The 21,911-nt window shown below is 43.9% G+C and overlaps 1 protein-coding gene across 2 annotated transcripts in view; it reads left to right on the forward strand.

Moving 5' to 3' along the window:
* The first annotated feature begins 342 nt into the window (after positions 1-342).
* Positions 343-21,911, forward strand: part of SGPP2 (sphingosine-1-phosphate phosphatase 2) — a 135,161-nt gene continuing 113,592 nt past the window's right edge. The window contains exons 1-2 of one of the 2 annotated variants that reach the window (XM_025404575.1): positions 440-650; positions 21,488-21,632. Coding sequence is in view for 1 of the 2 variants with exons in the window: in XM_025404574.1 (XP_025260359.1) it covers positions 432-650 (219 nt within the window). In the remaining variant the exon portion in view is untranslated. Of the gene's footprint in view, positions 651-21,487; positions 21,633-21,911 lie in introns of both variants that reach the window. The other variant, XM_025404574.1, reaches the window with a different exon arrangement.

A 21,911-nucleotide genomic window follows, 5' to 3' on the forward strand; every position in this document is an offset into this window, starting at 1 on the left:
TCACTATGGGATCAACCTGAGCCCGAAAGGATGGGCTCGCGCAGGTGCACGCGCGCTTGGCCGCTCCCATTAGTGTCACGTTTGCCGGGGGGAGAAAAAGCGGGGGTTAGGGGCGCAGGGAGAAGAGAGGCGAAGTTCGGCCCTCGGCACTCCTCCGCCTGGTTACAAGCGGTCCTGGCTCAGTGGCCGCCCGGGGCCGCCCAAGCCCTCCGGGACTGAGCGAAAGAAGCACGCGCCTTGCGCAAGGTGGAGGCGGACACCTGGGCGGGCGCTAGGACCCGGGCGGCGCACCTGTTGGCTGGGCCCGGGACTCCGCCCGCCCGGCCTCCGCCTGGAGTGCGGGACCGGCGGGGGCGAGGCGGGAGTGGCGGTGCCAGCGGAGGGCACCGGCCGGAGTGGCGGCGGCGGCGGAGCGCGGCCCCGGGCTCACCATGGCCGAGCTGCTGCGGAGCCTGCAGGATTCCCAGCTCGTCGCCCGCTTCCAGCGCCGCTGCGGGCTCTTCCCTGCTCCGGATGAAGGCCCCCGGGAGAACGGCGCGGACCCCACGGAGCGCGCGGCGCGGGTCCTCGGGGTCGAGCATCTCCCCGCTGTCAACTGCAAGGGCGGCGGGGCCCCGGCCAACGGGCTGCGCAGAGCCGCGGCGCCGGAGGTAACCGCGGGCAGGTGTTCGCCGGGGACGGGGAAGGGGCGGCTGCGGACGTGCGGGTCCCGGAGACTCAGCCACGCGGGGCCGGCCGGGTCGAGAGGGCGCCGTCCCCGGCAGCCACCCGGCTCCCGCCGCTGCGAGCGGACGGGGAGGCCTGGCCTTCCAGTAACCAGGATGCCACCCTCCAACGCTGCCAGGGGCAACCGGGTCTATTGAGATATCCCCAGACGCTTTCAATGCAGTCCATTTAGAGACTTCCCACTTTGAAAAGTAGTTAAATTCACGTAGATGCCAGCAAATATGTAAGAGTTACGTAATGGAACAGAGGAGCGGGGATGCCCTTGACACTTCCCCGGGGAGACGTTCTTAGACTCCCCCCTGTATTCTTGCATTTCCGCCCATCCCCCTTCCCTGATCCACACAAATGAGGGTGCAGCCGGGCTCGGCACGCTCCTCACCGCGCTGCACCGCCAGCTCTGGGGACAGAACTTGGGACTCACACAGCTCCTAGAGAGATTTACAACCTCCCTGGACTACCCCCCGGCGATGATGTCTTAACAGCACCTCCCGCTTGTCCTCCCGTAGAGTCTGGGGGTCCCTCCTGCCTGGTGGGTCTTTTGTGGACCGACACCAGTGACTTCTAACAGATGCTTCTGGGAGGGAAGCTCGCCACGCTGCCCGCTAGGCGTTCAGAGCGTGGTTATACAACCCACTGCGGCTTGGGGGGAACCAGCGTGCGTCGTCGTCGCAGTGCACAGGGACTCCAGGCAGGAGGGACCAGACGGGCTGCACTTGGCTTCTGGGGACGCATGTCTACCAGGAGCCCTGGCTGCACCTGCCCTTTCCCTCGGCAAAGTCAAAATGTGGCGCAGGAGAACAGAAGCAAACGTATTAATAATTCGAATTCCTTGTACACAGCCACATTTTGTTCTTCCTAGAAGGTTTTGGTGAAAGAAAGGTGACCTTTATTTACGTGTGAATTTCTAGATGTAGTAACTGAGGAATTCTGAAGAACTTGGCTTCTGTGTGGAAGGGAATATGATAGGCACTGGATTATAGAATTAGTTTGGGAGGGTCAGGGTGGTTGTGTGTGCCACTCCAGAGAAATCCCCCTCTGTATTTTTTCCTCTTTATTGTCCCTTCTTTATCCCATGTGACATTCTGGTAACTTATAGATGAGTATGAGAACCCCCTCTTTTCTCTTGCCTTGTCTTAAAAAGGGGGCAGAGTAGGGGGGATAAGAAATCAGCTGGGCATGGTGGCGCAACCTGTAGTCCCAGCTACTCGGGAGGTTTAGGCGGGAGAACAGCTTGAGGCAAAGGTTGCAGTGAGTCAAGATCGCACCACTGCACTCCAGCCAAGGCGACAGAGCGTGACTCTTTTTCAAAAAAACAAAAACAAAAACAAAGACCAAAACAAACAAAAAAACAGTCCCACGGCTGAAACGTGCCATGACATAGTCGGTGCACACACCGTTTACACCCACAGGTAGACACGTGAGTTGCTTTCTGTTGCTGTCTTCACAAGCTTCTACCCTGTTGCTCTAATTCAGGAAGCTGAAAAAGAGTGAACTGTTCCACCAGTGCTTTTCAAACTGTTTTAAGCATCACCCCTGGTAACTTAACTTTAAACTCCAGAGTTGGATCCTCTTGACCTTTATAGCAAGATAAGCAGATTTCTTACACGGCATTATCTTCTTACTGCTTGACAATCCTGGGTCTTCAGCGAGCGAAATGGTGAGGGTTTCCCCATACCCACCCAGCCAACACAGGACTTCTGCTCACAGATCATGTAAAAGCGAGAAAGCCGAATGCCCAAGATAAGAAATCATTGTGTTGGTATATAATGGGGGAAATCATAAACTAGAGAGTGCTTGATAAATGAAAGGTTAATAAATGTTGTTACAGGTGGGTTGGTTTCAAATGACTTGGGAAGATTAATCCTTTACACACACACAGAGTCTCCCCCTCAGAAATGATGTCATACCTGCACTCAGGTAATTTGTAGGACTTTAAGGCGACAGTTGTGAAAGGTGTGCTGCTCTCTCTGCAGGCCTTTGTACAGGCCTTGGCCTGCCTGAGCTGCCTGTCCTTTCTCTAAATATCCTCCCCACCCATCCTTCTATTTCCAAAGGTCAGTTCCTCCATGGGTGCCCTCTCTGACCTTCCAGCCTAGCTCCCCCTGCTATAGTTTCTCTTTGCTTTCTGCGTTTCTTCATTACAGCATTTATCACATTGTCTAAATGTGCCTTTGTGGGGATATCTGATAATTCCCAGCCCCTCCAGAGGATAAGCTCTAAGAATGCAGGAAACTTGTCTGTTATGGTCCTTATTTTCTTCCCATAGCCTGGCATATAGGAGGAGCTAGTCACTTTTATGAATATATGCGTGTAGATTGCAATATAAAATTATAGTTTTAAACTGTTTTTTTTTTTTTTTAAGAGACAGGGTCTTGCTGTATCACCCAGGGTGGAGTGCAGTGGTGCAATCATAAGTCACTGTATCCTCCACCTCCTGGGCTCCTGCAGTTCTCCTGCCTCAGCCTCCTGTGTAGCTAAGACTACGGATGCATACCATCATCTGGTTTTTTTGTTTGTTTGTAGAGACAGGGTCTCACTATGTTGCCAAGACTAGTCTTAAACTCTTGGCCTCAAGTGATCCTTCTGCCTCAGCCTTGCAGAGTGCTGGAATTATAGATGTCAGTCACTGTAACTGGCGATGTTTTGTTTTTCTTTTTAAAAAAAATGAGTGAATATTGAAAATCAAGTGATTTTTCCACATAGCCTAGCAGGTAGCACAAGAACATTAATTTAAGACTCTTCAAACAATAGAGAAGTTTTCTTCTTCATTTGAGTGACTTTAGATCTTAATGAATCTAATTTACCTTCCCACCTTTCACATTTTCTATATTTGTTTTAATTTTGAAAACAGGACAAGTGTTTCCCGTTTTCAAGTGACTGAAAGTTTCCTCTACAAGTTCTAATTACACCACACGCCGCTAGCTTAAAGATTAACTGCATCTTTTACAAACCAGGAGTGGGCTTGGCTTGTACAAGCCTGTCATTGAATAAATTGGACAGGGCCTTAAGAGATTGCCCAGTAGTCATGAATTTCACAGAAAGTCTGAGTCCTGAAGGGTTAAGTGATTTGGTGAGGACTTCCAGGATATCCGCACAGTCAGGGGAAGTCAGATCTTTTGACTCCCAAGTCTAAACTGCTTTCCTCTATGCAGATTCCAGGGAAAATTCCAGGGCGTCGCTGTATCTGATTCACTGAGGTGTGTCCTGTTGGGACCGGCTGGGACAGGGTGGAGATTGTGTGAAAAGAGGTGGTATTGCTTTCAGTTTGCAAGGGTATCTGACTTGCAAGAGTAACTGTAGGAAGCCATTTTTGGTTATTGCTTTGGGAGGCACTGCCCTGAGCAAAACACAGGATCCTAGGACTGGTCCAGGAAGGTAAAGGTGTGATGAGAATTTCATTTATTTGTCCTGGGGTAAAGCCAGCCTCAGATATAATGGCATTTTGATTTCTAACATTTTTGCTTACTCAGTATGGTTGTATTTAGTTAGACTCTGCAGTGCCTTCCTCAGCATTACATTAGACGAAGGATCATCTTTTCTAATATCCCTGTGTCCAGTACTTTTTGACAACTGCTCAGACATAGTTCTCACATTAACTTAGAGAGAGGTTCAAAGATAAGTTGTTTCCAGAAATCTTAGACTCTTGAAACATTTCAAGTTTTCCTCTTGAAACATTTGAGGCCTTCTAAATCTGTTAATCTATGAAATTCCCCCCTTGATTTCATTGGTGTGCTAAAATACAAACACTAGGAAAGCAAGAGACCAGGATCTAGTTTTACCTTCATGTCATTTTGGACTTCTCTGAACCTCGTTTGTCTCATCTGCAGAATGAGCAGAGTGGAAAAAAAAAAAAACAAACCGTGGTTTTCTGGGGTTTTTTTCTTTTTCTTTTTCTTTTTTTTTTTTTTTTTTTTTTTTTTTGAGACAGAGTCTTACCCTGTCACCCAGGCTGGAGTACAGTGGCTCCATCTCAGTTCACTGCAACCTCTGCCTCTCGGATTCAAACGATTCTCCTGCCTCAGCCTCCCAAGTAGCTGGGATTACAGGCATGAGCCTCCAAGTCCAGCTAATTTTTATAGTTTTAGTAGAGATGGGATTTTGCCATGTTTGCCAGGCTGGTCATGAACTCCTGACCTTAGGTGATCTGCCCGCCTCTGCCTCCCAAAGTGTTGGGATTACAGGTGTGAGCCATCGCGCCTGGCCAAGAATCATGGTTTTCTAACCATGGCTGTACAGTATAGTCTCGAGTATAGTGTACAGTTAGAGAAGCTTTCAAAACAAAACAAACATAAACCAATGTCCAAGATCCAGGTTAGAAGAGGGGTCCAGAGACGCTGGCCAACAAAGTTGGGAAGCTCTGAGTTCTCTTCTCCTAGGACCCACCACCCTTTGTATATTCAGTAGGAGAGTAGTGATGGCTGCAGGCAGTGGTCATGGCAGCTGTGACATTTTGGCTTCATCATAACTAAACTGGCCAACAGATCAGACTGCAAGCTTTTATTATCCTTTATTGGATGCTTACGTGTGAAATGACAAAATGAGATATTTTGAAAGTATACATTTGATCTTTTTTTCTAGTTACAGACATCATTGTTCACAGGAGAAAACTTGGAATCCCAAAAAGAGAAAGTTAAATTCATGCCCATTATATCACCGCCCATTGCTAATCACTTAGTAAATGTTCAGCCCAATTTTTAATGGCTGCATGTTCCTCCAAAGGATGAATATACTGTGATTTAGTCAGCTAGGCGCTGTGCCTTTGGGTTGTTTCCAGTTTTTGCATTAAAAATGATAACATCTTTGTACAAGTATCTCTCCTCCTGTCTTTGATTATCTTCTAAAGAAAATGTCAAGACTTGAAATTGCTGAGTGAAAAAATGCATATATTATTGCTCTTCATAGCTATTACCAAATTGGCCCACAGGAAGGGTCTACTAGGGCAAACCACTACAAGGGAGGTTTTCTCACACACTCACCAATGTTAGGTTTTTGGGGTTTTTTTTGAGATGCAGTCTAGCTCTCTCTCCCAGTCTGGAGTGCAGTGGCGTGATCTCGGCTCACTGCAAGCTGTGCCTCCAGGATTCACACCATTTTCCTGCCTCAGCCTCCCGAGTAGCTGGGACTACAGTCACCCACCACTATGCCTGGCTAATTTTGTGTATTTTTTAGTAGAGACGGGGTTTCACCGTGTTAGCCAGGATGGTCTCGATCTCCTGACCTTATGATCCACCGGCCTCGGCCTCCCAAAGTGCTGGGATTACAGGTGTGAGCTACTGCGCCTGGTCAGTGTTAGGTATTAATACTCTCTTTAATCTTTGGAGAAAATAAACCACTTTGGCTTCTATCTCACCTTTGCTTTCTTCATTTCCAATCAACATCTATTGATCAATACCCTGTTTCTGGGACAGTCCTCAGACTTACAGACATAAAGATAAATACAATTTAGTTTCTTCCCTGTGAAAGCCCAAGTAAAAGGGTGCAGTGCAAAAAAACAAAAATACTAGAATAGAAGGATGAATACAAGGGCAGGGAGACAATAGCAGGAGTAACTCACCTTCCCAGGGGAGCCCATGAAGTCTTGAGTTGGGGCTTAAATAGTGAGTAGGAATCAAACAGGCAAAAATGGGAGAAGCTCTTTCTGTACCTGGATTCCTGTGTGCTAGAACATAAAGACACACGTCGTTTTTGGTGAATGATGACAGGTTCAGCCTGGGTATCATCAGAGTGTCAGCAGGAAATAGTTGGCCTACTTAAAAAGGGTGATTGAAACCCTTAAAAATAATTAAAATGGTACATTTTATGTATATTTTACTTTAATTTTCTTTTTTTTTTCTTTTTTTTTTTTTTTTGAGACAAAGTCTCGCTGTCTCCCAGGCTGGAGTGCAGTGGCGCGATCTCGGCTCACTGCAAGCTCCGCCTCCCAGGTTCACGCCATTCTCCTGCCTCAGCCTCCCGAGTAGCTGAGACTACAGGCACCCGCCACCACACCTGGCTAATTTTTTATATTTTTAGTAGAGACAGGTTTTCACCGTGTTAGCCAGGATGGTCTCGATCTCCTGAGCTCATGATCCGCCCGCCTCGGCCTCCCAAAGTGCTGGGATTACAGGCGTGAGACACCACACCCAGGCTCCCTAACATGGGCTGTACATAGTGACTTCCTTTCAAAGAATATGGCATATGGAAAGAGAAGGGGGATAAAAGTAATTTTGCAGTATGGAAACTTGACAGACTCTCCCTTGGCCAGATGATCAAGGTCAACATCACCAGTGGTAAGTCATGTTGACATCATGTTCTCTTGATGCATATTAAAATTTTGCGTTCTTGTTACATGTCGAGGGACAGTCTGCAAAATATCTGACCAGTACTCTTCAAAACTGTCAAGGTCATCAGAAACAAGGAAATTCTGAGAACCTGTCACAACTCAAGAGGAGTCTCAGGAGGCGTGACTAAATGTTATGTAGTATCCTGGATGAGGTCATGGAACAGAAAAAGAAAAACATTAGGTAAAAAATAAGGAAGCCTGTGTAAAGTATGGACTTTAGTTAATAATAATGTATCGATATTGTAACAAATGTATCATACCAACATAAGATGTTAATCATAGGGGTAACTGGCTACAGAGTATAAGGAAGGCTGGGAGTATATGGGAATTGTGTATTATTTTTTCAATCTTTATATAAATTTAAAATTTTTCTTTAAAAGAAATAGTCTATTTAGGCCAGGCATGGTGGCTCTCTTGAGGTCAGGAGCTGTAATCACAGCACTTCGGGAGGCCAAGGCAGGCAGATCACTTGAGGTCAGGAGTTCCAGACCAGCCTGGCCAACATGGTGAAACCCTGTCTCTGCCAAAAAATATGAAAATTAGCCAGGTGTGGTGGCACACATCTGATGTACCAGCTACTTGGGAAGCTGAGGCATTAGAATTGCTTGAACCCGGGAGGTAGAGATTGCAGTGAGCCAAGATCATGCCACTGCACTCCAGTCTAGGTGGCAGAGAGAGACCTTATCCCCCCACCCCCGCCCCAAGTCTATTTAAAAATTGTACAAGGTGGGGGTAATTGAAAGACTATTTATAAAGATGTGGGCAGGGTTGGAAGAAAACCAACATGGGAGGATGAAGCATCTTGGAGCAAGCAACTTCAGCCTAAAAAAGCAAGAACAGGGAATAGGGTTCAGGTAACCCCAGACCTACTGAGAGCTTAGACAGCAGAGGGAATTCCCTGACCAGAGCTGAGGCCCTTAGCAAAGAAAGGCAGCCACAGCCAGGCAGGAAGAGGCTGTGGGGCGGGGATCAGATCTCAAGCTCATTCTCCATTTGCCCTCTTTCTCATATCCTACCAGTGCCCCACCTTTAACCAAATTTAGCCCATAGTCAGGGAGCTTTGGAGGTGGTTGAAGCAGTCCATCAAGGTCAGCCCCCTGCAGAAAGGCAGAGAGTGGACCAGAGAGGAGAAATGGAACCCACCCAGCGCAGGTTGCATGAAGAAATTGCTGTGATAATACAGCTGCAGTTCTGGGCTGCAGCCAGAGTTTTAGGCTGAAGCCTTAATGTGGCTTACTGCAGAATTTGGACTTTATCCTATAGACAAGAAGATAGCAGTCAATTTCATCCTGTGTGCCAAATCAGAATTGGCAACTCAGAGCACTGTGTTAAGAAGGGATCTCAGGGTGTCTCTGTGCAGGATTGATGGGGGTGCCTGTGGAGTATGGAGGGAGCCCAGTGGTGAAGCCTTTTAAGAAATAGTGATGTTAGATTCAAGCAGCAACAAATGTAGGACTCACATGAAATCAAACCCTAATGTCTGTTTTGGGTTCTCCATGATACTTCTATTGTCACTGTCACCCACAGATGCTTTAGGAGGAAAAAGTACAAATGGTTTCTTAAGACAGAGGTTGCCATGTTTTGAATCATAGGATCCCATCATTATGATTACAAGCTGATTGAGCCAGGGCTCAGCCCAGGAGTGAAAGGCAGTCTTCTATAGGCTGGTCAGCATTTTATGACATGGCTTGGCATGGGGACATCATCCAATCAAGATCATACATATTGTGCAGTGACTAACAGACTCAATCGAATTGCTGCCTCAGCAAGTCTGAATGCAAGACCCAGACATGAATGGTAGAGTTCTGATAAACCTCAGATAAAAGAAGGAGGTTGTAAAGAAACGGAAGCCCCAAGACCCAGGAAACAATAGGAGCTCAGAAGCCAGAGGTGGAAGAGGGAATGAAAAGTCTGTAGAAAAGATAGGCCGGACATGGTGGCTCACAAATGTAATCCCAACACTTTGGGAGGCTGAGGCGGGTGGATCACCTGACGTAAGGAGTTCGAGGCCAGCCTGACCAACATGGAGAAACCCTGTCTCTACTAAAAATACAAAATTAGCCAGGCATGGTGGCACATGCCTGTAATCCCAGCAACTTGGGAGGCTGAGACAGGAGAATTGCTTGAACCTGGGGAGTGGAGTTTGTGGTGAACCAAAATCATGCCTTTGCACTCCAGCCTAGGCAACAAGAGCGAGACTCTGAAAAGGAAAGAAATAAAGAAAGAGAGAAAGAGAGAGGGAGAGAGGGAGAGAGGGAGGGGAGGGGGGGAGTGGAAGGGAGGGGAGGGGAGGGGAGGGGCAAAGCAAAGCAGAAGAAAAATTTCTGAGTGGAAAAGAAGCTAAGACTTGAGTATGGCAGACTCCACTGAGCGTAAGAAGCTAGAGGAACTGCTGTGTTTCAGGATAGAATGGCTCAGAGAGGACATTAGGAAAGAAGCTGGCTGTGTGGCTGCTGCAGTCTTCTTCGTTCTTGAGGAATTATATCATAAACCCCTCTCAGTGGAGGGAGCCTATGGGGATCTCCCAGTGCAACCAGAATGTGCTGATGCCTACTACTTTGGGGGATTTGCACATAATTTCAAGTAGGTCATTATTTCTCTCACTGTAGTTGGGAATGGTGGCTGGTGAGGAAGGACAATAGGGAGAGGAAGTTAGATCCCTCCGCTCACCTGTGTACCCTCAGGGCCTGACATGCCTGGAACAGCCAGGTACTTAATCCTACCTAGTGAATGGAAGCTTGAAGGGTGTGCTAAACTCACCTTTTTCTGACTTGGAAGAAATTTGATCACCTGCCTTTTCCTCTCACAACAGAGGTAACTTATCCCTGGGCACTTGGCCTGGCTGTGTCTTCTTGTAGCTTGATGATTTTCTTTTTTCCCCGTGTTGGCTTCTTCCTTTTCATAAACGAAACTGATAGAAGGTTTTGATTAATGAATAACTTTTTAATTGCTTCGCTTTCCTCTGATGGATGCCATGAAGGGAGGTATTGCTAAAAAGTTGGTCGATGGTGAAACATCTGACAAGTTTAAAAATGTATTTCAGTTACTATGTTTTAGGAAGACTGTGGACAGCAGGCCTGGTGTGATTTTAACATTTTTGATTTCTAATTAAGATGTCAAGACATTTGCATTTTTCAAAAAGCACTTTCACTTCCTCTTGTTACAGTTTCTGTTAATGATTAAGTCCTCTGTAGTCCCGATAAGAATTATGTCCTGCACAAAAGCATTCTTGTATTTTATCTAGCAGGAGATTTTCTTGTGAGAAAACACTGTCACGGTTTCCAGGCAACGCATCGAGAGTGTTCCTGTCTATATTAGGAATCTATGAAAATACTAAAATTTGGGGCATCCGCAGGTCTTTCTTATTCTTCTTGCCTGGTGAGATACATTCCATATACTGAGAAAGTGAAATATTGAAAAATCAAGGCCAGACTGTGACGTGTATTTTTGATTAAGTAATTTTTAATTTTATAATTGACACATAATAATTGTATATGTTTATAGGGCACAGCGTGATGTCTCAGTGCGTAGGTGTGTGACTCATGTTTTTTGTCCCCTCAATCTTACTTCAGTCACAACAAAAAGTCCCTGAGGCTTGAGCCAGAGCAGATGAAAAGGGAAGGCACCAATCACCTAAGATCTTGAGGGCAAGGCTTGGGAGTCTTAGGAAAGGGGGCAGTGGTTTCCCTCAGCCATTTTAAATATTATTCCCTCCTCCCCCAAATGCTCATCGGCAGTGCTAGACCTCTATTGTTTAAGGAAAAAACAAAACACCTGATTCATTGTTACTTTGTTAATACCATTGATTTGGTAAATGCCTTCATAAGAAATGCCCTTTCTGTCATCTCAGGGTATGTTTTGATTTGTCCAAATGGCGAAAATTTTGTTTCCATAAAATTTTATGAAAAACTGCCCATCAAAGCAAGGATTCCTGTGGGTAGGAGAAAGAGGTATGGTGGTGAATGCACAGGCTCCTGGGGTAATGTGTCGGCAGTTAGAAAAGATCAGGCCTTAATTGGTGGAGAAAGGGCTTAGGTGACAGATAACTAAAGGGTGACTGTGAAATAGAACATCAAGTATTTTGTTTAAAACTTGACAAATGGAAGGAGCCTCTGTTAGAAGTTGGTTTGTGTATTAGTCAGGGTTCTCTAGAGGGACAGACCTAATGGAATGGAGATATATATAATGGATATATATAGATATAGATATATATAGATATAGATATATATAGATATAGATATATATGTATATATATATAGAGAGAGATGGGGAATTTATTTAGTAGTAACTCACACAATCATGAGGTCCCACAATAGGCCTATCTGCAGGCTGAGGAGCAAGGAGAGCCAGTCTGAATTCCAAAACTGAAGAACTTGGAATCCAATGTTCAAGGGCAGGAAGCATCCAGCACAGGAGAAGATGTAGGCTGGGTGGCTAGGTCAGTCTATCTTTCTACATTTTTCTGCCTGCTTACACTGTAGCTGAGGTGGCAGCTGATTAGACTGTGCCCACTCAGATTAAGAGTGGGTCTGCCTTTCCCACACCACTGACTCAAATTTAATCTCCTTTAGCAACACCCTCACAGGCACACCCAGGATCAATACTTTGTATCCTTCAATCCAATCAAGTTGACACTCAGTATTAACTATCACAAGTCCACCCTTTGTCAACTTGAACCCATGCACATCTCCTGAGATCATATGTGATCTTCATATACAGAAAACAATAAGGTTATAATTATGTCTAACATAATACAACTATCCTTCGCACAGGAAACTCACCAAGCCCTAACACAAGTACTATTACATAACGTTAACAATACTTAAATGCTGATGTGAAGTCAATAAATCTCATGTCACATGATAAAGAAGAAAGGAAATAAAATGAAGATATTAGTATAAGTGTATACATGCATGAACATGTTTTTAACAAAAGAATAAGGAAATACTCATGACAATTACAGTCCTGGGTTCTGTAGCTGGTCACGTGGTCGTAGCTGGTATTGATGACTACCTTCTACTACCCATTCTGTATTCCCTTTGCCTTCAGCAAGCACTTCAGCAGGTTGTGGTTTTTTTCCTTGTGGAGTGATCCAAACCTTCATTCCTGAGGGGTCTTGCCTGGATTGGGCTGTCGTAGTTTCCCATTGACCTTAATCACAGGGCATGGTAATACTAAGAGATACCCTAATGGGTCTTCTGTATTCTATGCATCCTGTTCCTTAACTCTGTAGTGAAGTATCATCTTCATAGTCCTGGTCAGTCACCCCAGGCAGCACTGTAAATCCTTTCTTAGCCTGTTGACTTAAAGGTAGGAGGAGCCCAAAGTGTCCAGGTGGCAATCTTAACTTCCAGTTTAATGGAATTGTCATGGTGCCTCCTGGTGGCAACATTCCCCGCTCTGGAACTAAGACTTCTAGGCCAACAGAACATAACGTCACAGGAACAGGAAGCAAAAATTTTGCTAATGGATCAGTAGGGGTGATGGCGAGTTGTGCTACTTCCACTTCCACCCCTTAATTCCTGGACCCATGAATCTTGACTATGGGAGAAACAGTACCATATATTAGACACTTATTCAGAGCATACACAACCTTCTGGAGAACTTTGCCCCCACCCTGCAAAGTACTGTCACCTCATTGGCATTGTAATTGTGACTTCAAAAGGCCATACCACCATTCTATCAATCCAGGTGCTTCAGGATGATGGGCAACATGGTACAACTAGTGAATTCCATGAGCATGAGCCCACTGCCACACTTCTTTAAGCATAAAGTGAGTGCCTTGGTCAGAGGCAATGCTGTGTAGAATACCATGATGGTAGATAAGGCATCCCATGAGTCCATGGATGATAGACTTGGCAGAAGTATTGTGTGCAGGAGAGGCAAACCATATCCGGAGTAAATGTCTATTCCAGTGAGGACAAACCGCTGCCCTTTCCATGATAGAAGAGGTCAATACAATCAACCTGCCACCAGGTAGCTGGTTGATCACCCGAGGAATGGTGTCATATCGAGGGCTCAGTGTTGGTCTCTGCTGCTGCCAAATTGGGCACTCAGCAGTGGCCATAGCCAGGTCAGTCTTGATGAGTGGAAGTCCATGTTGCTAAGCCCATGCATAACCTCCATCCCTTACACCACGGCCACTTTTTTCATGGGCCCATTAGGTGATGACAGGGGTGGCTGGGGAAAGAGGCAGAGTGGTGTCCACAGAATGGGTCATCCCATCCATTTGATTATTAAAATCCTCCGCTGCTGAGGTCACCCATTGGTGAGCACTCACATGGGATACAAATGTCTTCACAATTTTTGACCACTCAGAGAGGCCCTTCCACATACCTCTTCCCCAAATATCTTTGTTACCAATTTTCCAATCATGCTTCGTCCAAGTCCATGACCATCCAGTCAAACCATTGGCTACAGCCCATGAGTCACTACACAATTGCACATCTGGCCACTTCTCCTTCCATGCAAAGTGCACAACTGGTGCACTTCTCGATGTTCTCACCACTGGGAAGATTTCCCTTCACCGCTGTGCTTCAGGGATGTCCTAGAAAGAGGCTGTAGTGCTACAGCTGCCCACTTTCAGGCAGTGCCTGCCTATAGTGCAGAACCATCTGTGAACCAGGCCCTAGTCTTCTCTTCCTCTGTCAACCGATCATAGCAAACTCTCCATGAAGCCTTCAGTGCAGGCTGGGGGAGAGAAGGCAGGTGGCAGGAGTGGAGACCAAGGGCATTTGAGCCATTTCCTCATGTAACTTACTTGTGCCTTCGGGACTTGCTCTAGCACGATCACATATAGACCACTTCCGTTTGATGATGGAATGCTGCTGTTCATGACCCACTTTATGGCTAGATGGGTCAGAAAGCACCCAGTTCATGACAGGTAGTTCAGGTCGCATGGTGACTTGATAACCCATAGTCAAATCTTCAGTTTCCACCAAAGCCTAGTAACAGGCCAAGAGCTGTCTCTCAAAAGGAGAGTAGTTATCTGCAGAAGATGGTAGGACCTTGCTCCAAAATCCTGGAGACTCCCACCGTGATTCACCTGTGGGGTCCTACCAAAGGCTCCAAACAGTAGCTGCCACTGACACCTCCAGCACCATTGGATCTGCTGGGTCATATGGCCCAAGGGGCAGAGCAGCCTGCACAGCTCTACTACCTTTGCAACTGCTTGTGAATCTATAATTATTTCAAAAGAAAGTTTAAAAAATCAATACTGCCTTATAAAAAATGGTTCTGCCATTTTTCTCACAACTTTTGCTACAGGCATTATTGGTACTTTCTGCACAAGGAAATGTGGAATAGCATTCGGGAGAAGGTGGCTTCTGAGCCTGCTGTGCTGTTGTTTTCAGAGCTTCAGGGCTTGGCTGTCAACCTTCTGCTAACTGACTGCTTCTATGTGCCAAGGAAAGCACAGAGAAGTGTTTGAGTGTCAGAAAAGCACATTTGTCCTTAATTTTATTTTGACAGACTTGTTTTATAGCCTCATGTTTTGTGTGTTTTTGTTTTTGTTTGAGATGGAGTCTCGCTCTGTCACCCAGGCCGGAGCGTAGGGTGCGACCTCAGCTCACCGCAACCTCTGCCTCCTTGGTTCAAGCAATTCTCCTGCCTCAGCCTCCTGAGTAGCTGGGACTCCAGGTGCCCACCAACACGCCTGGCTAATTTTTGTATTTTTAGTAGAGATGGGGTTTCACCATATTGGTCAGGCTGGTCTCGAACTCCTGACCTTGTGATCTGCCCACCTTGGCTTCCCAAAGTGCTGGGATTACAGGCGTGAGCCACTGTGCCCGGCCATTTTTTGTGTTTTAAAATACTGGTTTTTAACATTTTGTTAAGCTACTTTAAATTGGTTTGCAAGTAGATCAAATTTGCACATTACAATGACTTCAGTCTCTCTTCCAGTTGTCTTTTTTTCCTCTTCAGTCTACAAACATTCTTCAAGTCATTAATCCCCTTCGTCACCCACCGCAGAACATCAGCTTTCAGCCTAGCAGCCCTGGAATCTGATACTCTCTGCTTCCTTTAACCATAGAACATCTTAAAAGAGCCGTCTGAGATCTACACTCCCTTCTACTTTTTCACACGTTTTGTGCCTGCTGCACGGCTCTAGCTGGTATAGTGTGAACTAAAAGAAAATAAAACCAGGACTTGTATTCAGCATAAGAGATCATTTTTGAGGGTTACTTTGTCCATGTGTAATTTCATTGAGAGTAGCTGTCTAATTTTAAATGAAAAGTTTTAAAATAGTTAATTCTCTTCTGATATACATAAAAAGTAGATTCCTCTGTATTTAAACTGTATTCCCAATGGTGAGGCCTGGGGCTTTGGCAGGGAGGCTGACTCATGGTTCAGTGGCTTATTTCCCTGGACTCAAGGTCAACAATAGCCATTCCTCATGTGGTAGAACCATCACATTTGTTTAATAGTTAGATTTATGTTCTTCTCCCACAAGTAGTTTTCATCATCAGAAAATATTTGTCAAATATCCAATTGTAAAAGGTTTGTTCAACTGTGTTCTACAAAGGGAAAAATTTAATCACAATATCCAAAGGATATTATAAAAGTAATTAAAATTCTATATACTTCTAGACATGGAAACACATTCATAATCTATTGTTCAACCAGAAAAAGCAGATTAAAAAGTAGAGTTTATAATGTAAAGTTTAAATGTACACATTTTAAAACTGTAGGCATATATTTGAATGTATTTTTTCAAAAGGATCTGGAGTGATGAACCAAATGTTTCCAGTGGTGGTTCTTAGGCACAGAGGGTTTAAATGTCGTTTTTATTTTCTTACTTGTAATTTTCTGTATACTCTGCATTGTTTACAATATGAAGGTAGGAACTTTATGTTTAGAAAGAGTTAAATTATTTTCATTTTATAAAAAGATTCTGAGGACATTTTGTACTTTTGAGGAATATTAGTTACTAAGATTATTACCATTGATCCATATGAGAACCTTAAAAAATTAACATTGACATCTTTTGTAATAAAGTGCCAAATATCAACTGTATTGATTATGATCCTTACCTTGAAGAAATATTTATTAAACTATGTGAAGTACTTCAGTAGATTTCTTAAATAAAACAAAACGGTGCCCCTATGTCTCTGCATAAAGACACCACATGGAATTACAGTGTATCTTTTCCTATTCTGTCCAAGCAACCACGTGAAATGCTAAGAACTTAAAATACATAATGTTCTTTTGCACTAATGGAAATTTCTAATTGCACTGAAAGATTTCAGCCTTAAAAAGATCTTTTCTTGGGCAAAAAAATATATTCTTAAAGAAGTCAGGAACATCTTAAGAGAAGCAGATGTTGAATGTTGTATCTCCTCTTCCCTTTGGTATATTTTTGGCATGTGTCTTCTGTTGTTTCTTTAAAAGTTGCTTTTGAATATCTCTTTTAATTGCTGTAGGTCCTTGTTTTAGCTATTTACTCACTTGCAGGCAATGTCTTGGGCATGCTTTGTGTTAGATCTTGGTTTCTCTTCATCAGGTGACAGTGGTTGAAGTAAAGGGATTTTTAAAGTAGGATTAAATAACAATACTTAGTACTTATAGCAGACATAAAAATATTATCTGATAGACTTTTTATACTAGTGTGTTTTAAAAGTACCTTTTAATCTTCTCCTTTTTTTGGCTTTGTTGGGTGATGTTTTTCCTAAGTACAGAAAAACATTGAACAATTTAATTGTGTAATTCATCTTAATGTCCGTGAATGTTAGATACCAGTATCATAAAATTTGATTAATTATGCAAATATCCTTGAACATATAAAATACCCAGTCCCCTAGGTGATTACTAAATGAGTTTCTTTTGGCTAAGAATCTAAAATGTTTTTTAAGAAACCAAAATGTAAGTTTCTTTTTGCAACGTGTTTCTGTACTAGTATTTGAACTCTGAAGTATCTAATGGTTTTTGAATCCACTGTAATATAATGGTGTAACATTGGAAAGATCTGTCTCACAGGACCCCTAAATTTACCCTTCCTCAGAGCAGACAGTTTTATAGCCCTCAGTATTAAGATTCAGACCACAAGCTCAGCAGGAGTCAATAGATCAGTCAGAATGGAGCCTCGCTGAACAAACCTGAAATCAGAACGATGAAATATTGAATCATGACATGATAGTAAGGAATGCCTCCAAAGTAATTGTCACATTTGCTTGTAGTGACCTTTATAAAATACCCACGCTTGAAAATGATATTTCTAATGTTTCCTCCTCTAAAAAAATTGTCACAATCTTAAAATTGGAAACATTGCCAGAGTGGCAATTGTCTGGTGAAGCAGAAGTGCTGCATCATGAAGTGAAACGATTCTTGGCTTTGCCCCATGAATCATATTTTTTTAAATTTCGGCTTTATTTTACTTATTTTTGAAAATTTAATTTAGATTCATGGAGTACATACGCAAATTTGTTATATGGGTATATTGCTTGATGCTGAGGTCTGGGTGTCTAACGGTCCCATCACTCAAGTGGTGACCACAGTACATGATGAGTCATTTTTCAACCCTTGTCCCTCTCCTTCCCTCCCCACTTTGAAATCCCCAGTGTCTATCATTCCCATCCTTGGGTCTGTGTGTGCCCAATGTTTAGCTCCCATATATAAGTGAGAACATGCAGTATTAGGTTTCTTTAGCTTATTTTACTTTCTAAGAAATGAATTCATGAGGGGCTACCATAGAGAAAAGGAATGTAGATAATTTTCTTTCCTGTTGCTCTTCCCTGCCATTTCTTCTCCCTGGTATTTTCTTTGCAGGTCTGTGTTGTTGTTTGTTTTCCACTTGTTTGTTTTTTTCAGCATTGGTTTTGGTGCTGTTGACTTAGGTTGTGTGCTACAGGGATCTTGCTTATAGTGAGCCCTTCATGGCCTCACATGGCCCCTCACAGAGGTCTGTGTGTTCCATGTCTGTGCTGTATTTTGCAGGGGAGGCAGCGTATAGGCTAAAAGGGTGCTTGGCTTCTTCTACATCTAAGACATGTCATGTAACCTCTACTGTAACCTCTACCACCTTGGTTTCCTTACCTGTGAAATGGAAGAAAATAATCACATATACCTCCTAGAGTTCTGAGATGCAAATAAGATCATCTGCGGAAGTGAACACATGGTATTTGGTGTCAAGTCAGCCTTCAAGTGTTATTTTTACTATCGTCTCTACCATCCCACCATCACCAACGCTGCTGTTGCTGCTACTACTACTACTAATGCCACTTCTATTATTTTAATCCAACAAGGTCTTTTCCCAGAAGAAATTCCTCTCTTGTTGTAGAGCGTGGGTGATGGGAGACGAGGGACCTTGGGACCATACAGATGGTGCAGATCTACTTTCTTATGCCACTTCATAAGGGTAGACTCTAGGTGGAGCTAATCATGTGCTTTAAATTGTTGCATTGCAGCGTAGGGAAGCATTCAGCCATATTGTTTTCCAGGATTTGCATGGTAGGAGTTTGGCAGTCCTTCCTTCTGGTGGTCTGTGGCACCCAATCATCTGCCACAAAAATGCTTTTCCAGGTTCTGCTTCTTTTCATCTACACTTATTGAGTTGTGGAAAATTTTAGAGAGTTTCTTATTCTGCAAAAAAAAAAAAAAAAAGCCATTAATATTCAGCCAGTATCTATCAAGCAGATACAATGTGCCAGACCCTAGATTTGCCTGTGAGCCCTCTGGGGTGGATACACCTGCTGGTCCCTGCTCTTGAAGAGCTCTCAGTGCATTAGTGGAGACAGGTAAACAGGTGAGCAGGACATATGAGGGAAAAGGACAAATTCTTTCTCAAAGTTCATCTGAACAAGATCTCTTTTTCTCAGAGTCCTTGATTCCCCATGAGGAAACACCGAACCAACAATTTTGAGTGCAGTTGCCTCCAAGACTGCTGATAGAAATGTTAAGAGGATTTGAAACTTATCAAGCATAGAACTAGGTACAGCAGAAGATCTCAGGCTTTAGAAAAGAATATATTTCGGCTTTGGGGAAAAAAGTCCTTGGAGACTTTTTTATTAGAGCATATGAAGTATAGATTCATGCATAACACTAGAATATTGTAAGCTAAGAGAATTTTAAGATGGGAAAATAAATTGTGAGCATGGGTAATAAGATAAAGCTTTGAGCATGGAGGCATCCAGACTCCAATTAGTCCCTGGCCAGACCCCAACCCAGGAGACAGTTAACTGTCCAGGGACCAGGAAGAGAAGATCCTTTAGAAGTCCTTGACTCTGGGCAAAGTTGCGAGAATAAGGCCACCTCTGTGGAGCCCCTATGGGTAACGATCATCCCGTGTAAGGTGAAGATAGTAACTAATTGCTGCTGCTGCTGCTGCTGCTGCTGAAACCTGGCCTTGCTGAACTTGGAGCTCCTTGAACCTCAGAGCTGGGGGTCACAAACCAGGACTTGTTGGACCAAACACTGACCACAGACATACTTTGTTCACACATGGCTTTACTAGTGGAGCCTTTCTAAACTTTCTGCCTTCTGTTCTTTGAGAAAATGGGAGCTGTAGCAGCACTGGCTTGCATTTCTGCATAATCATAAGAGGTTGCTTTCCAGTTCCAGTTGCTTCCTTGCACCATAGCAACTCCCTCAGTCCCCAGGACTCTCTCTTGTCCCACACCTGCAGTTGCTTTGCTGACTGATACCACTTGCTTGGCCCACATAGGCATTTGAATTCACTACTCCTGACCTAGAAAATTCCAGAAAGAAGGAGAATAGCCAGGGTTCCTGAGGGAGAAGGACTCTGCTACCCTTAGGACTAGGATGCCCCTGTCTAATGCTCCCTGATGTAGGCGGCGGTCCCCAGAGGAGAGACTCAGAATCACTTTGGAATGATTAGACCATACAGAGCTGTGGTTCTCGATGGGAGGATGTGTGGAAAAGGCTGATGACCAGCAATTAGGTGTGAAGTCTTCTTATTCTGTGCCTGCTCTGCAGACCCAGAAGCCTTAGATGTCCTCTCCTCTGAATCCTCCCAATGCCAGGCTTAGATGGATCTACTGCCTGCCTCATCATCCGGGTACCATCCCAGGAGCTTCCTGCTTGGCCTAGGCTGATGAGAAAGGCTATAGTGGGCTTTGCAGAATGTAAAGGGTTCGGATTGTCAGAAAAGTTGGAGAGAACATTCCAGAAGGGCAGAACTACAGAGCAAAGAACCAGAGGTGGGATTAAATGTGCCATGTGGCAGGAACATTTGGGGACTGACAAGAGCAGAGGAACGGGTCTACTCAATGTGCCCTTGAATGCTAGGTGAACACTCTGGGGACTTATACCCAGAAAAACCAGTCATTGTTAATTTTAAATCGGGGAGTATCCTGATGAGTGTTGGTGATGAGGGAGCTGAGTATGGTATAGGTTGAAATAGTGAGAAATAAGAGGTGGAGGAGTCATTGGAAGGTGATGACTTCAGTCACCTTGGATTTCTTGGATGCTGGTAATGGCAGGAGAGTGGAGAGACAGGGATGAGTCAGAGACAACAAACACAAAACAAACAAAGAACCCAAGAAAACCTTTTTTTCTTATTGCACAAGCAGTATGTTTTTAATGTAGAAACTATAAATAGTCAGAAGTTTTCAATGTAACCGTCACTCCGAGTACCCAGAACCCTGAGGGTTACTTGTTGCTATCCTGGGGAATAGCTTTCTAGATGATGTTTTCTATGCATAGGTTGTATCCATCTTTAATAAAAATACGATTTTCCAGCTTAATTTTCTAATGTATAAGTCCATCTTTAGCTTTGTTCCACATTAATAAACATTCATGTACAAAACTTTAATCATTATTTCATTTGCTGTTCATTATTCATCGTGATTTATCTCTGCCAGCCAATTAAGATCTTTTCCATTTTTGGCTGATGTAAACACTGGAATAAATATTTAATGTAGATATCCTTATTCATTTGATTGAGCCATTTTGAACAGATTGACAGGACTCAGAGATGGATGCCTTCTTTGTCCTTCGTATCCAATGATAACTCAACATTTGGAGCCTGAAGGATTTGGGGCATGATGGTGATATTATTGAAATAAATGAGAAAATATGGAAAAAAGAAGGATTAAGTCGTAAAGGAAGTCTGTAAACTCAGTAGTAAAGAAATTTTTGCTGCTATAGGTGTCATAATCCCTGTTAATAGTTGCTTGAAATTTTTATTTTTTTCTCATAGAACAAGAGGTTAGAGGCTGGTGGATGTTGACATTTGTTCAGCTGCTCCACAATATCATCAGAGACTCAAGCTGCCTCTTTCTTTATGCTCCTCCATGTTTGGCCTGTTGGCTTGTTGCCTCATGTGCTAAGATAGCTGCTGTTGCTTCTGACATCAGAACCATGTTCCAGCTAGGAGCAAGGTGGAGTAGGGATGGCTGCCTGTATCCTTTTTATAAAGAAAACAAAAGCATATCCAGGAGATCTTGCCCCTGACCCACACACCTCCCTACTTCTCCCTGACAGGACTGAGTGTCATGGCCACACCTAATTGCAAAGGAGGTTGGGAAAGGAGGAAGTTGAATTGCCAGACTGACTCGAGCTATTTTGCCTGAGGTTTGGCCTGAGTCTGAGTTCTGCTAACAAGTCACAAGAAAGTGGGTAGTGTCTGGTAAGCAATTAATAGTGTCTGTGTGCTATGCTTGAGAAATTGAGTTACTGGGCATTCAGGAGGTTTTGTTGTAGGCAGTAAAGAACCCCTGATATCTGGGCCAAGGATCCATGATAAAAGAGAAGATTAGAGGGACGGTTGCAGAACCATAGAGAGAACAGAGGTTGATTAATCAGATGCACAAAAGTTAACAGATTATTCCATTTGAAGGAGAAAACCCTATGAGAAGTGAGAAGAACTATGCTTTACTACATTATACATAGATGGTTTCATTTAATT

This window comes from Theropithecus gelada, chromosome 12 (assembly GCF_003255815.1).
Source record: "Theropithecus gelada isolate Dixy chromosome 12, Tgel_1.0, whole genome shotgun sequence".
Taxonomy (NCBI): Eukaryota; Metazoa; Chordata; class Mammalia; order Primates; family Cercopithecidae; genus Theropithecus; species Theropithecus gelada.